Genomic DNA, 15,061 nt, shown 5'->3' on the forward strand with positions numbered 1-15,061 from the left:
GACATTACTTTCTGAACTGTTGTAATGTAGGAAACCCAGCATCCAATTTGTGCACAGCAAGCTCCCACAAACAGCAATGTGATAATGACTAGATAATCTGTTTTTTTGTGATGTTGCTTGAGGGTTAAATATTGGCCAGGACACTGGGGAGAACTCCCCTGTTCTTCTTCGAAATAGTGCCACGGGATGTTTAATGTCCACGGGGAGCAGACGGGGCCTCGGTTTAATGTCTGATCTGAAAGACGGCACCTCCGACAGTGCAGCACTCCCTCAGAAAATTACCTCACTTGATTCTCAGTTCATGGCTGTCGGTTTAATTGGATTCCAGTATCAACAGATGATGTGAACAGCAAGAGGCACGACATCAGGTGCAAGCATATTGTGGGGCTTTCAACTGTGTGGATTCTGCTCACCCATTAAATCCGCAACATTTTAATTTTTGCAACATGAAGGCAACAGTGTTAAGGCTGGCTCCAGCATTACATTCACTTATTCAGATTATGCTAATTGTACAACCAGATTGCTTGCATATGGAAGTTAAATTGTTTGGCTCAAGTTCCTCTATTCTCTCAAAACCACCTGCTTATGACCAGCCTTGAACATTGAAGCATGCGAGGATGTGTAATGCCCGGTGTAGGCAGGGTTCTGTCAGCGCCTGCAATAATGAGTGGGGTCGGGGGAGGGGGCAGTGACACTGTGGGGTGGATTGTAACTCGCAGCGGGTTACCGGCACTAAACTGCGAGCGGATTCTCCGTCCGCCAGAGTCATCAGGAGGCCTCGTTAATTCTAACCGCTGAGCCTCGGCCGCGATGGGGAGAGAGGGGATTGTGAGAGGGTCTCGAGGTGGTGGTGGGTAGTCCAGGGATGGGGAGGCTGCCACTGTCCTGGTGGGGTTTGGAGGAGCACTCCTGCTCCTTATCTATCCCACAAAGGAGAGATTTCCACTAACCTTGGAGAGTCTCTCCGCCCTTCTCACCAGCGGCCGAGCTGCTTCAGCCCGCTGGTTAAAATACCATCGGAGAACTATTGATGGGGCAGGGCCCCGAGTTACATAAATTCATGGGGCTCCCAGCTGCTGTGGGCGAGTGTCTGATCCGCATGTGGAACCCAAGCAGGGTAGTGTCGGAGAGGTGGGAAAGGGCCGGGTAACCTGCACACTTTTAACTGCCCACCCACTCAGTTTCCCCCAGGGGCGCAAGATTAAAATCACTCCCATGTACTTGTAGCTTCAACACCGAGTTACAGAACTTGTGTCCACAGCTCCCCGCGTGTTGGGCTCCTGATCTCACCGTGCTTTTAGGGAGGGGTTGCGGGGTGGGGTGGGGGGGGTGGAGTGGTGGTGAGGGGCAGTTATTCCCGGGTTGGGGGTTGAGGTGGGAGGGAGGGTAAGCGGTAGTTGTTTCCGTGTATGGGGGAGGGGTGGGGGAGCGTGAGGGGCAATTGTTCCCATGTCGGGGGTTGGGATGGGTGTGAGGGGCAGTTGTTCCCATGTGGGGAGTTGGAGTGGGGGGTGGGGGGCAGTTGTTCCCGTTTGGGGTGGGGTTGGGGGTGGGGGACGGGTTTGGGGTGTTGGGGTACAGTTGAAGGGCAGTTATTCCCATGCAGAGGCTGAGGGAAAGTCTGAGGACTTCTGGCAGCTAGTTTCAGAATGTCACTGACAGAAGCCTGAGAGAGAAGGCCGGCCGCCAGGCCTTTCAATGAGGGATGGATGGAGGGCACGAAAAGGCGTAAAGAAGAAGAAAGAAAATACATTACAAGATGGGACAAGAGAATTAAAAAGAGTAGCGAATGAAGCCTCTGACAGTGTGGTCTGATGCTCTGTCACTCTTTGCAAGGGGTTTACTTCAAACAGCTCCATGTGTTGTCAAGGCCTGAGTTACATCCAGACTCGACGATCCCAATGCTCTCCTGACCGGCCTCCCAACTCGCACCCTCCATAAACAAGAGGCCAGCACAGTTATACAATGAAACAGGACATTATTATATGAACCACAACTCATCTCTTCACCTTTCCATGCAGTTTTTTACACCAGTGCTCAGACATCAGGGTAAGTTCGGGCAGAGCCTGTAATTTTACAGTACGCGCTGTGACTGAGACCCTCCTCAGTGGCACGGGGTCTCACAGAATTTACCCTAAATATCACATTTTAAATCAATAAGCCCAGGCTGGAATAAAAGGAAACAGAAGCGTTTTATTTAAGCTGTCAGTCATGTTTCGGGTCGATGACCCTTCATCAGAACTGCCGAATGTTCGAGATGAATAAATTGTTAAGGAGCACTGAAAGGGGGAGAGGAGGAAAGAACAAAAGGAAAGGTCTGTGATAGGGTGGAAGACAGGAGAGATTTGAGACAAAATGGATGATGGGCCGACTTGAGATGGTAATATCAGTAGTTAGAAAAAGATTAGTTTAGATAGGCTGTGAATGGCAGGATAATTATCAGCTGCCATGGGAAACACAGAGAAAAAATACATCAGAGTGAAATGTGTGCAGGGTTAAGGTCTGAAATTGTTGAACTCGATGTTGAGTCCAGAAGGCTGTAAAGTGCCTAAACAAAAGATGAGGTGCTGTTCCTCGTGTAATATATAGCTCCATCTAGTGGGCTACTGCTCCACCTAATGGACTATTGTGGTGATGCAGCCATTGCTGGAAATACAATAAAAGCACCAGGTGACAGGTCACCTGACAAGTTCCTGAGTTGAAGCCATCGTGTAAGAGTGTGTTTGTGATGTTGTAGAGAATATACCACATTGGCGATGAAGGATCGGATTCCTGAATACCCAAGCTGAAATTTTTATTAGTGGATGATTCCAGCCAAACAACAGAGAGAATAGAGAGGTTCTTTTGTGTTGCAGAACAGCTAAAAATCCCAGGTAAATTACAAGCACACTTGGCAGAACTAAAGAGTGCAGATGGCCGCACCTATGGGAATAATAGGACGCTTCGGTGAATTCCATCATGACCGTGAGACTTTCGGAGCATATGTGAAGTGGCTAGAAATGTTTTCCATTGAAAAAAGTATCATCGAAGTCCCCCTATGTTGAAAACCATAACCGGGTGGTGGTAGAAAGAAAACTGACTATTTTGCTGACTGAAACGGGCCCCGAGGTGTATGAAACCCTGACAAATGTGCTTGTTCCCATCAAGCTGAAGGACAGGCCACTGACGGAGATTATAACCAAGTTAGAACAGCACTACAGTCCTGAGCCCCTGCAAATTGCTGAAAGTTATCGTTTTGGAACACAAGATCAATTCATTGATGAAAGTATCAGTGAGTACATTGTAGCTTTAACGAAGCTAGCTATTCACTTAGATATTTGTTTGTGGGATAAAAAATGAAGCAATCAGAAGAAAGTTTTTGACAACCCCTAACTTACTTTTGATTTAGCTTGTCAGACAGCTGTGTCAATAGATATGGCCAACCAATATTCCCGAGAACTTTGTACCATATCTAGTCGCAGACAACCGAGGTGAATCACCTGCAGGTTAAAAGTAAAAGGCTGTTGGGGCCAAAGGCCTCAGCAACTGGCAATGGTAACACAGTATTGAAATCGTGCTATAGGTGCCTGGGACAACACGTTGCTCAAAGTTGTCCCTATATGTACTAAAATTTTGTGAACACTTTCATAGTCTCATGAAAGAATGCTAAAGCTCAACTAGTTATCTTTTTTTTTCTTCATTTGTTCATCTTTCTACAGAGAATATTCTTCAGCCCCAACAGATGACGTTACCAACCTGGACGTTGCATCCATTGGCTGCAACCCATCCACATCGCAGGTAACATCCTCTACACTGGCACCAATTGGAGGAGACATGGGGCTCTATTTGTGGATGCATCAACAACTGGAGATTCCAACGTCACTTCTGGAAATGATCTTCTCGATAGGTAGACTGAAATTATATATTTTTTTATCTTTCCGTAATTAATCTCTGTAGAGTAATTATAGCGTAGTTTACTAAGGCAGTTCTGAGCTGTTCTGATACCTCTGATGTCTTTACTAATATCTTTCCTCATGTGTTATTAATCAGTCGTTCACAACCAGACATCCAGCAAGGAAACTTTCTGTAGTGGAGCTAAAGGGCAAGCACTCAAGCAGCATCTTCATGGCAGAGGGAAGGATTTTTCTATCTACCAGTAATCTATTTGAATAGCTGGAAATTAGATTAAGAAAATCTATAGCTATTATAGAAACGTTATACTTAGATTGAGTTTGTGAAATGAAAAGAGAGAATAAAATATTGCCAGTAATGATCATTATGCTGTTCTTTAGCTGCAGATCCTTGAAGTCTCAGGGCAGGAAGTGTACCTGAAATATCTGAGAAGACATGCTGGTGACTTGTACATCTGGCCGTCTCTGGAAGACCTATCATGGAAAGCTCGGAGTGGCATCGTCTGTAAAGTGAAATACCTGGAACTTGCAAATAAAAGGCAACAATTCCACTTGTCCTCATCAGATTGGAAACTGTCAGCAAGTGTCCTTCAAAACCTTTTCGGTTTTCCTAAATTGGCTTTTGGAATTATGAAAGATGGCAAATTGAAAAAAGTGACCCTGTAACGGGGAGATACAGGATGTAGGTATCACTGGGGTAACACGCATCGCAGTGTCCTTTTCTCATATGTACATAAGACATTACAAGATTAGATAAAGGGAGTAGTAATTATCCATGTTATGTTTTGCTTCCAAAGGGCATTCTATCAACAAAGAAAGCTTTGAGGAATATTGAGCATTTTTTCAATTATGAGGTCACTTTTGGACACCGAGTGATGAATGTTAGATAACGCAGCTTGTGTGTCCTGATGCAACTTTCATAAAGTTGCCATCGAGTAATTATCGTTTTGCTTTTTCCTGTTATTGTTCTGTTGTTGAAGAACCAGATAAAGTTATTTTTTATTGGTTGTTATGAATTTGAATTTTAACCCTCTGTCACATTATTGCATACCAGTATTGTGAAAGCACTCGTATGTGACGGTAGAGTGTTTCTTCTGAAAAGAAACTGGGCATCTTGCAAAGGCATGCCGACTGAAGAGTAAACCAACTTTCCAGGCTATAAGTACAAATCCCCAGAGAGTACATAGCATGGAAGAAAAGCAACAGGACGAAGGTATACACGTCATCAGCAGCACAAAGGTATCTAACAGTGATTCGAAAAGTATCGTCATCCAAATAGACAGTGCAGGAACCAAGATAGCCATGGAAATCAACACTGCTGCATCTGTGAGCGTAGTACCAGAATCGCTATATCTCGACAAGTTCAATAATTTTCCACTGGAAAAGTCGAAGATAGAGCTGCAAGGCTACTCAGGAGAGAACATTCCTGTAGTAGGACGTATCACTGTACCGCTGAAATACAAGGATCAATTTCAGAGCTTGCCTCTCTTAGTAGTGGCAGCAGACAAGCCTGCCTTACTCGGTAGAAATTAGTTGGGATCACTGAAGCTGGATTGGAATGAGATTCTTCATGTTGAAACGAGATTTGCATTGAAGGATGATGTCATCAAGAAGTATCTGAGGGTCTTCTGCGAAACAGGCAGTCTGATTCAAGGCGAGTGTCAGGGTACAGAAGGACACTAGACTAGTTTACTGCAAACCACATCCTGTACCATATGCACTCAAGGAGAACGTTGGGCAAGAACTCAAAGGACAAGAGACTGAGAACATTATCTCTAAGATAGATCTATTTAATTAGGCTACACCCATTGTTGTACCTAAGTCAGATGGTAAGGTGAGGCACAGTACACATTGTATTGTTCATGCATCCTGCAGCACTTGCAGAGGATGACCAGCTATTGTTGGCAGTCCTTTGTGATATCTTCATGCTGGAGGGGCGAGTCCCGTTTTTAAACTGAATGGATTTGGATCCAACATTGCGAACAAAGAAACGGCAGTTGTCGTTGGACCACAAATTAGCAAATTTCCTAATTACTTATCGTAATACTCCTCATACATCTACTGAGAGAACACCAGCAGAGTTATTTCTCAAACAACAGCCACGAACCAGGTGCTTGTTGTAAAAGCCAAACTCGGCACAGTCAGTAGAAGAGAAACAATTAAGACAGAAAGTGAATCATGATAGAGGTAGAGTAAGATATAGAAGTGTGAAATTGAATCAGCAGGTGAGAGTGAAGAACCATCACCATAAATGGTTAAAGTGGTTACCAGGAAGAGTGGTGAAGATATGTGGTCCTCACACATATTTGGCCAAGACGTTTGATCATGGCCAGGTTAGGTTTGTTCACATTGATATTTTATCTACAGATCTGGAAGGAGTTGGAAGTTGGAATGATTCGATTGTTTCTGACTCAGCAGATAGTCTTGTTGGCCCCAAGTTTCCACACACGGCAAAACAGGTGCCCCTCCGAGCTGGGCGCCTGTTTTTCGCGCCGAAAACGGCGCCTGAAAAAAAACGCGCTATTCTCGAGCGCTTTGCAGCTCGATGTCTGCTTGGCGCGGCGCCCAGGGGGCGGAGCCTACCACTCGCGCCGATTTTGTAAGTAGGAGGGGGTGGGTACCATTTAAGTGAGTTTTTTTCGTGCCGGCAACCCTGCACGTGCGCGTTGGGAGTGTTCGCGCACGCGCAGTGTGAAGGAAACATTGGCACTCGGCCATTTTTGTAGTTCTTTGTAGCTGTTCAATTTTTAACATTTTTTAATAAAACCACATTGCCCTTCCATGATCAGCACTGAGGTTTCTTGCAGCAGTGAGAAGGCTGCAGGACGCCTCAGAAGTTGAGGCAGCCGTTTCCCGACGGGCCCGACCGACGGTAAGGGGGCCTCCGCCCCCCCCCACTGCCGTCGGGAATGGCTGCCTCAACTTCTGAGGCTTCCTGCAGCCTCCTCCCTGCCTCTCCCCCGCTGCGGTCGGTCGGGCCTCACTGCCTCCCCCCCCCCATGCCGTCGGGAACGGCTGCCTTCTCCCTGCCTCCCCCCCGCTGCGGTCGGTTGGGCCCTTACTGCCTCCCCCCCCCATGCCGTCGGGAACGGCTGCCTTCTCCCTGCCTCCCCCCCAGCTGCGGTCGGTCGGGCCCTTACTGCCTCCTCACCACCCCCTGCCGTCGGGAACGGCTGCCTCAACTTGTGAGGCTTCCTGCAGCCTTCTCCCTGCTTGAAGCACTTTCACACAGGTAGGAACATGGTTTATTTAATCTTTATTTTGCTGATAAATTTTTATTCAGGTTGGAATTATTTGTATAATATTTGTATAAGTATAACTAATGATTTATTGTAGAATGTAATGAATTCCCTTCCCCCCCCCTCCCCCCCCCACCTCGTTCCCGACGCCTAATTTGTAACCTGCGCCTGATTTTTTAATGTGTAGACAAGGTTTTTTCAGGCCTACAAAAATCTTCACTTGCTCCATTCTAAGTTAGTTTGGAGTACGTTTTCACTGTGGAAACTTTCAAATCAGGCGTCAGTGGCCGGACACGCCCCCTTTTGAAAAAAAATTCTGTTCAAAAGTGAAACTGTTCTAACTGACTAGAACTGCAGAAAACTTAAATGTGGAAAATTGCGATTTCTAAGATACTCCGTTCTCCACCAGTTGCTCCTAAAAATCAGGAGCAAATCATGTGGAAACTTGGGGCCGTTATAAGTAGAGTACCAGATGTATGAGAAACAAATCCAAGAGAAAGTCAGAATTTAAGTCTGAGTCCGAGTCAGGCTGACAAACAGTCTGAAGTTGTAGAGAGTTCAAATGTAAATCAAGGATTGCCCTTGGAGGAAAAACTCTCCTCAGGCTCAGCCGAGAATGTGTCGAAGGTTAACACTATGTTTGGAAAGTTCTGTTAAAGAGCGAAGGTATCCTCTTCAAAACAGAAAACAAGTGGTTAAGTTTGATTTGTAAATATGGCAAAATAAGTCCATATCTTTTGTTATGTATAACCATGCACGTTATGCATGATGATTATTTTGTTATAATTAATTCTTCATTAAGGAGGGAGCAGTGTAATATATAGCTCCATCTAGTGGACTACTGCTCCACCTAGTGGACCACTGTGGTGATGCAGCCATTGCTCAAAATATAAAGTTCCTGAGTTGAAGCCATCTTGTGAGTGTGTATTTATGATGTTGTAGAGAATATACTATACCTCGAGCTTGCGTTGAGCTTTATTGGAACAGTGCAGGAGTCCGAGGGCACAGATATCAGAGTGGGAGTGGAGTGGAGAATTAAAGTGACAGGCGACCGGAAGCTCGGGGTCACACTTACAGACTGAATGGAGGTGTTCCGCAAAGCGGTCACTCAATCTGCGTTTGGTCTCCCCAATGTAGGGGAGACCACATCGTGAGCAGTGAATAGAGTATACTAAATTGAAAGACTTACAAGTAAATCTCTGTTTCACCTGGAAGGAGTGTTTAGGGCCCTGGACAGTGGGAAGGGAGGAGGTAAAAGGGCAGGTTTTGCATCTCCTGCTCTTGCACGGAAAGGTGCCATGGGAAGGGGAGGGGGTGTTGGGGGTGAGGGTGACAACACCTGGAAGGAGAGCATTCCTGAGCCCGATATCGTAAGGCAAAGTTTGCACAGGGAGGACAACATCGTGTAGGAATGTAGCTGTAATTGGGGATTCGATAGTCAGGGGCACAGACAGCAGTTCTGCTACCGTCGACGCGAGTCTTGCATGGTGTGTTGCCTCCTTGGTGCCAGTGTAAGGGACGTTATGGAGAGGGTGCAGAACATTCTGTGGGGGAAGGGGAAGAGGGAGAAATCGTGGCCCATGTTGGAACCAACGACATAGAAAGGAAAAGTGTTGAGGTCCTGCAGTCAGTGTTTAAGGAGCTCGGGAGGATGATAAAGAGCAGGACCTCAAAAGGTAGTAATCTCTGGATTAGTCCCAGTGCCATGCGCTAGTGAGAGTAGAAATAGGAGGATATGGCAGGTTAATGCGTGGCTAGAGACATGGTGCAGGAGGGAGGGCTTCAGGTTCCTGGGACATTGGGACCAGTTCTGGGGTAGGCAGGACCTGTACAAGATGGATGGGTTGCACCTGAACTGAGCTGGGAATAAAATCCTTGTGGGCAGGTTAACGAGTGATGTGGGGGAGGGTTACCACTAATTTGGCAGGTGTTTGGCACCAAGATGTAGCATTAAAAAGTTGAATCAAGATGTTGAAGACTGGGTGAGACAGTTCTAGACAGAAATAATACAGAATTAGGTGGGATCATAGAAACTACAAAGAGGACTAAGTGAGGTTTAGATTGCACATGTGTAAATGCACAAAGTGTGGTTAATAAGGTTTGTGAGTGGCAGGCGAAAGCCATGTGGGAATATGATGAAGTGGCGATGACTGAGACCTGGCTTAACATAGGGCCAGATTGGATGCTTAATATTCCTGGGTACAAGGTATTGAAGGAAGACAGAGAGAAAAAAGGAGGAGTAGCAGTTTGATGAAAGAGAGAATGTCCTTGAGTGGTCAAAGACAGAATGTATTTGGTTGGAGGTAAGCAACAATAGAGGAGATATTATGCTACTTTATATTTATAGGCCACCAAATGATGGGAATGAGACAGATGAGCCGATTTCAAAGAAATTACTAAGAGGTGCAAGAACTATAGAATAGTGATAATGGGAGACTTTAACTACCCCAATATTGAATAGGGCAGTAATCCTGTTAAGGGCAGAGAAGGGGAGGAATTTCTTAAGTGTGTTCAGTAGATTTTTCTTAATCAGTATATTTCCTGCCCAATGAGGAAGGTGTCATTGTTGGATCTGGTCCTGGGGAAAGAAGTGAGTGAAATGAAGAATGTCACAGTCGGGGTGAATCTTGGCAATAGTGATCATAGCATCAGATGGTTTAGATTAGTTATGGAGATGGACAAGGAGCTGTCTGGAATAAAAATACTGAACTGGATTAGGGCTAATTTTAGCAGATTAAGGAAAGATCAGGCCCTTTGACTCCAGTTTGTAAAGACTGGAGGCAAAGACTGGCAGGTACGAATGTAATGTAGCAATGGGTGGCCTTTCAAGAGGAGATGGTTCGGGTACAGTCGAGGTACATTCCCACAAGGGGACAAGGGAGGGCAGCCAAAGGGAGGGCAACCAAAGGCAGAGCTCCCTGGACGGCGAAGGAGTTGGAGAGTCGGATGGAGCAGAAAAAGAGGGAATATGAGAGATATCAGCTTGTTAATACAAGGGAGAGTCAGGCTGAATATAGTACAGAGGACAAATGAAAAAGGAAATACGAGGGGCAAAGAGATAGTATGAGAATGGATTGGTGGCGAACATAAAAGGGAATCCAAAGGTTGGCGATAAGCACATTAACAGTAAAAGGATTGTCACAGGAGCGGTGGGGCCGATTAGGGATCAAAATGGAGATCTATTGGCAGAGGCAGAAGACATGGCTGAGGTACTAAATGAGTACATTGCATAGGTGTTTACCAAGGAAGACGAATTTGCCAAAGCTATGATAAATGAGGAGATTGCCAGGATACTGGATGAGATAAAAATAGATAAAGAGGAAGCACTAGAAAGGCTGGCGGTACTTAAATTAGAGAAGTCACCCAGTCCAGATGGGATACATCCTCGGTTGCTGAGGGAAGTAAGGGTAGAAATTGCGGAGGTGCTGACCACAATCTTCCCATCCTCCTTAGATACAGGGGTGGTGCCAAAGGACTGGAGGATTTCAAATGTTACAGTGTTGGTCACAAAAGGGGAGAAGGATAAACCTGGCAATTACAGGCCAGTCAGTTTAACGTCGGTGGTGGAGAAGCTTTTAGAAACGATAATACAGGAGAAAATTAACAGCAACTTGGACAAGTGTGGACCAATATAGGAGACCCAGCATGGATTTGTTAAGGGCAAATCGTGTTTGACTACCTTGATTGAATTTTGTGAAGAGGTAACTGAGTGAAGGAGGGCAGTGTTGTTGATGTTGTGTATATGGATTTCCAAAAGGCGTTTGATTAGGTACCACATATTAGACTTGTTAGCAAAACTGAAGCCCATGGGATAAAAGGGGCAGTAGCAGCATGGCTAAGGGATAGAAAATGGAGCGTTGTGGTGAATGGGGGCTTTTCAGACTGGAGGGAGGTATACAGTGGTGTTCCCCAAGGTTCAATACTAGCACCACTCCTGTTTTTGATATACATTAATGACTTGGACTAGGGGGTACAGGGCACAATTTCAAAATTTGCAGATGACACGAAACTTGGAAGTGCAGTAAACAGTGAGGTAGATAGTAATAGACTTCAAGAGAAAATAGACAAGCTGGTAAAATGGGCAGACACAAGGCAGATGAAATTCAATGTAGAAAAGTATAAGATGATGGCCCAGAAATCCTGGTTTCTCCTTCCTGCGGGCGTTCGACTGGATTCTAGAAGAAAGATGCGCACCTACCTGAACCTGCTGCGACCACCAGAGATCCCGGTCCTGAGGCCACCACTGACTGCGCATCGCAGCGCGTGCACGTCAGGACGTGCGCAGGGCTGGAGCTGCAGTCACATGGCTCTGGGCAGCCAATCAAGGTAAAGTAAGTTCTCATTCATAATAATGGGAACTTCATAAGTTGGAGTTCCCATTACCATGAATGGGAACCCCCTCCCCCAAAACACATAAATCAGTAATAAAAAATAGAAAAAATACACTACATATTTAAGATTAATTTAAATTAAAGTTATTTATGTATTATTAAAAATATATATATATTTCCAATTTTTAAAAAAGTTTTTTAAATTTTGCTTTAAAAAAAATTTAATGTAGTGGGCAGAGTTTCTAAAAATAAAATGTGTTTTTAAAATTTTATTTTATGTTTTGAGTGTGTTTTAAAACTCTTGCACCTGTAAAGGGAGGCTATGTGCCTGCTTTTATCAGACGCAAGAGTTTTCAGGACATCTGCTGGGCAAGAGATGGGTAAATCCCCCAATCTTGCCCATGCGAATGTCCTGGATGTGGGGATACGGAAGATCTGTCAAGCTCCAGCTGGACAGATCAGAAAAGCCGGTTTTCAGCAAATGCGCATTGTGCGTTGCCTTCCCGGGTCTGTTCTCACTCCGTATGGACCCAGGAAGGCCGGGATTTCTGGGCCGATACATTTTGGTAGGAAGAATGAGGAGAGACAATACAAGCTAAATGGTACAGTTTTGAAGAGAGAGACCTGGGGGTGTTTGTGCACAAATCTTTGAAGGTGGCAGGGCAGGTTAACAAAACATAAAGCATATGGGATCCTGGGCTTTATAAATAGAGGCAGAGAGTACAAATCTCAGGAAGTTATGCTAAACCTGGATAAAACACTAGTTCAGCCCCAGCTGGAGTATTGTGTCCAATTCTGGGCTCCGCACTTTAGGAAGAAAGTGAGGCTTTGAAGAGGGTACAGAAGAGTTCTGCTTGAACAGTGACAGGTTTGAGGGATTACAGTTACGTGGATAGACTGGAGACGCTGGGGTTCTTATCCGTGGAGCAGAGAAGGCTAAGAGGAGATTTGATCGACGTGTTTACAATTATGAAGGGTTTAGATAGATTAAATAAAGAGAAACTGTTTCCAATGGGTGAAGGGTCGACACCCAGAGGGCACAGATTTAAAGTGATTGGCAAAAGAACCAGAAGCAACATGAGGAGAAACCTTTTTACACAGCGAGTGGTTAGGATCGGGAATGCACGGCCTGACAGGGTGGTGGAGACAGGTTCAATAATCATCTTTAAAAGGGAATTGGATAAATACTTGAAAGAGAAACATATGCAGAGATTATGGGGAAAGAGCGGGGGATGGGACTAACTGGATTGCACTTTGAAGGAGCCGGCACAGACTAGAATGGCCATCTTTGGTGCTGCACTATTCTGGGAGAGCTTGCTCACTTACAAAGTGATGAATCTCTAACTTCTTCCATTTCTGACGAAGGGTCTTCGACCTGAAACGTTAACTCTGTTTCTCTCCACTGCCTGACCTGCTGAGTGTTTCCAGCATTTTCTGTTTTTAGTTCAGATTTCCAACGTCTGAGGCAATGCTCACGCTGAGCTGTGCGCGTGCGTGGTCGCGCAGTAATCTGCAGGGTCCTCACAGGCCGCTCACAGCGTTGGAAACACCGCGCATGCGCAGAACTTTAAAGGGGCCGCACATTGAAAGAAACAGGCTGCGCAGAGCACAGTGCAGCCTGCAGGGATCGCTGATCTGCAGTGTTTTACTGTCGTCTTAATAAGAGCTTACTGACTCTCTCACTGCTCGCCGGCTCGCCACAATGACTGGAGCTTCGACAGGTGCAGGTATTTGCTCAGCCTGTACCCTCGATGGACATTTACTTGGTGGGAGTATCAGAACAAGTTATAGCTGCTTCAACCCAGCAATTCACCATGCTGCACCCTCCATCCAATGGTTTATTTTCATAGGGCACGGCTATCTGACACTCATCCTCCATATGGGAACATAACGTCCCACAGAACCGTAAAACGTTCTCTCTACTCTTCCCAGATTCTATTGCGGTGAAGTTGCCGTGGTGCATAAGGTACGAGCCATAGGACCATCAGGAGCCTCATCCAATCCCGCAGGTTCCTGTGGCCGTGGGCGGCATGCCCTTACTCAAGTTTAGAAGATCAGGGTTCAATGTTCCATCAGACAGATCCTCTGAGCATATTTACCTGAGAGCAGGGGTGACCCAGCCAGTCCCACTGGGGCGATCCCCATGTTGTTCAGAGCAGTAGTCCATGCTGTGGTGTCAGTGAGGGACATGCTGATCTGACTGGGGCCAACGACTAGGCCTTCCAAACCTGCTGTTCCTGGGAAAACAAATGGAAATCATTTAAGTAAGTAAAGTTAGATCTTGCCCTGGGCTAAAGGATATAAAATACTGTTTGGCTGCATGAATCCAGGCCGATTGTGAGACTTGTTTTCTCTCAGTGTCAGTATTGTCCTGTCGTGGCAATTAGAAACAGGGTGCTTTGTGCATCCCTTTTATTTCTTTCCTTCATTTTAGTCGTGTAAACCGTTCCTGCAGAGACAAGATTCCCGAGCAGCTGACCTTCTCTGGGAACAGTGATGTGTCAGCTGTGGCTCAGTGGGAGCACAATCACCTCTGAGTCAGAAGGTCGTGGGTTCAAGCCCCACTCCAGAGACAGTAACACAGGCTGACACCCCAATGCAGTGCTGAGGGAGTGCTGCACTGTCGGAGTTGCCGCTGTTCGGATGAGGAAAGGTCGAGTAGGTTGGGCCTCTACTGATTGGAGTTCAGAAGAATGAGAGGTGATCTTATCGAAATGTATAAGATTATGAGGGGGCTTGACAAGGTGGATGCAGAGGACGTTTCCACTGACTGGAACTAGAGGGCATGATCTTAGAATATGGTGCCGCCCATTTAAAACAGAGATGAGGAGAAATTTCTTCTCTGAGGGTTGTGAATCTGTGGGATTCGCTGCCTCAGAGAGCTATGGAAGCTCAATTGGTGAGCAATGTAGCGCAGAGATTGTGAGCCTCTTCGGTTGACCAGAGCCTCACTACACACCAGCAGGGGCTGGAGATAGAGGCAGCAACATTGCAGCTCCAATCCTGTGTCCTGCACTCGCATCGAGCAAGGCTCCGCCAGACAGTGAAGCCTCGCAAGGTCTGCCCTACATGCAGGAATGATGGGTGAAGCATCATTGGCAGGTTTTATAAATCTGAAATTTAATGTTGGGATGCCTGATGTCAAGTGTTTGGATTCCTGATATAATTTGTCTACTGGGGCCATAAGGAATTAAATGCTCCTTTCTCAGTTAACCATGTTAATTACATGTTAATACCTGTATCGAACCTTGGTTAGACCACACTTGTAGTCCCCATATTATAAACAGGATATTGAGGCACTGGAGAGAGTGCAGAGAAGATTTACAAGGATGATACCAGAAATGTGAGGGTATAGATATCAAGAAAGGATGAACAAGCTGCGTCTCTCTTTTCTCTTGAAAAAAGGCTGATGGGTGATCAAACAGATGTCTTTAAAATGATGAAAGGTTTTGATAGAGTGGATACAGACGGAATGTTTCCACTTGTGGGGAAGAGCAAAACTAGAGCTCATCAATATAAGATAGTCACCAAGAAATCCAATAGGGAATTCCGAAGAAACTTTGTTACCCAAAAAGTGGTGAGAATGTGGAACTCGCTACCA

At 45.7% G+C, this 15,061-nt stretch overlaps 1 protein-coding gene across 1 annotated transcript in view; it reads right to left on the minus strand.

Moving 5' to 3' along the window:
* The window catches only part of LOC139275858 (ecto-NOX disulfide-thiol exchanger 1-like), a 287,201-nt gene that overhangs the window by 240,442 nt on the left and 31,698 nt on the right, over positions 1-15,061 (minus strand). Inside the window, exon 2 of the mRNA XM_070893066.1 lies at positions 13,560-13,697. Within this exon, the coding sequence (XP_070749167.1) occupies positions 13,560-13,697 (138 nt within the window). The remainder of the gene's footprint in view (positions 1-13,559; positions 13,698-15,061) is intronic.

This window comes from Pristiophorus japonicus, chromosome 11 (assembly GCF_044704955.1).
Source record: "Pristiophorus japonicus isolate sPriJap1 chromosome 11, sPriJap1.hap1, whole genome shotgun sequence".
Lineage (NCBI taxonomy): Eukaryota > Metazoa > Chordata > Chondrichthyes > Pristiophoridae > Pristiophorus > Pristiophorus japonicus.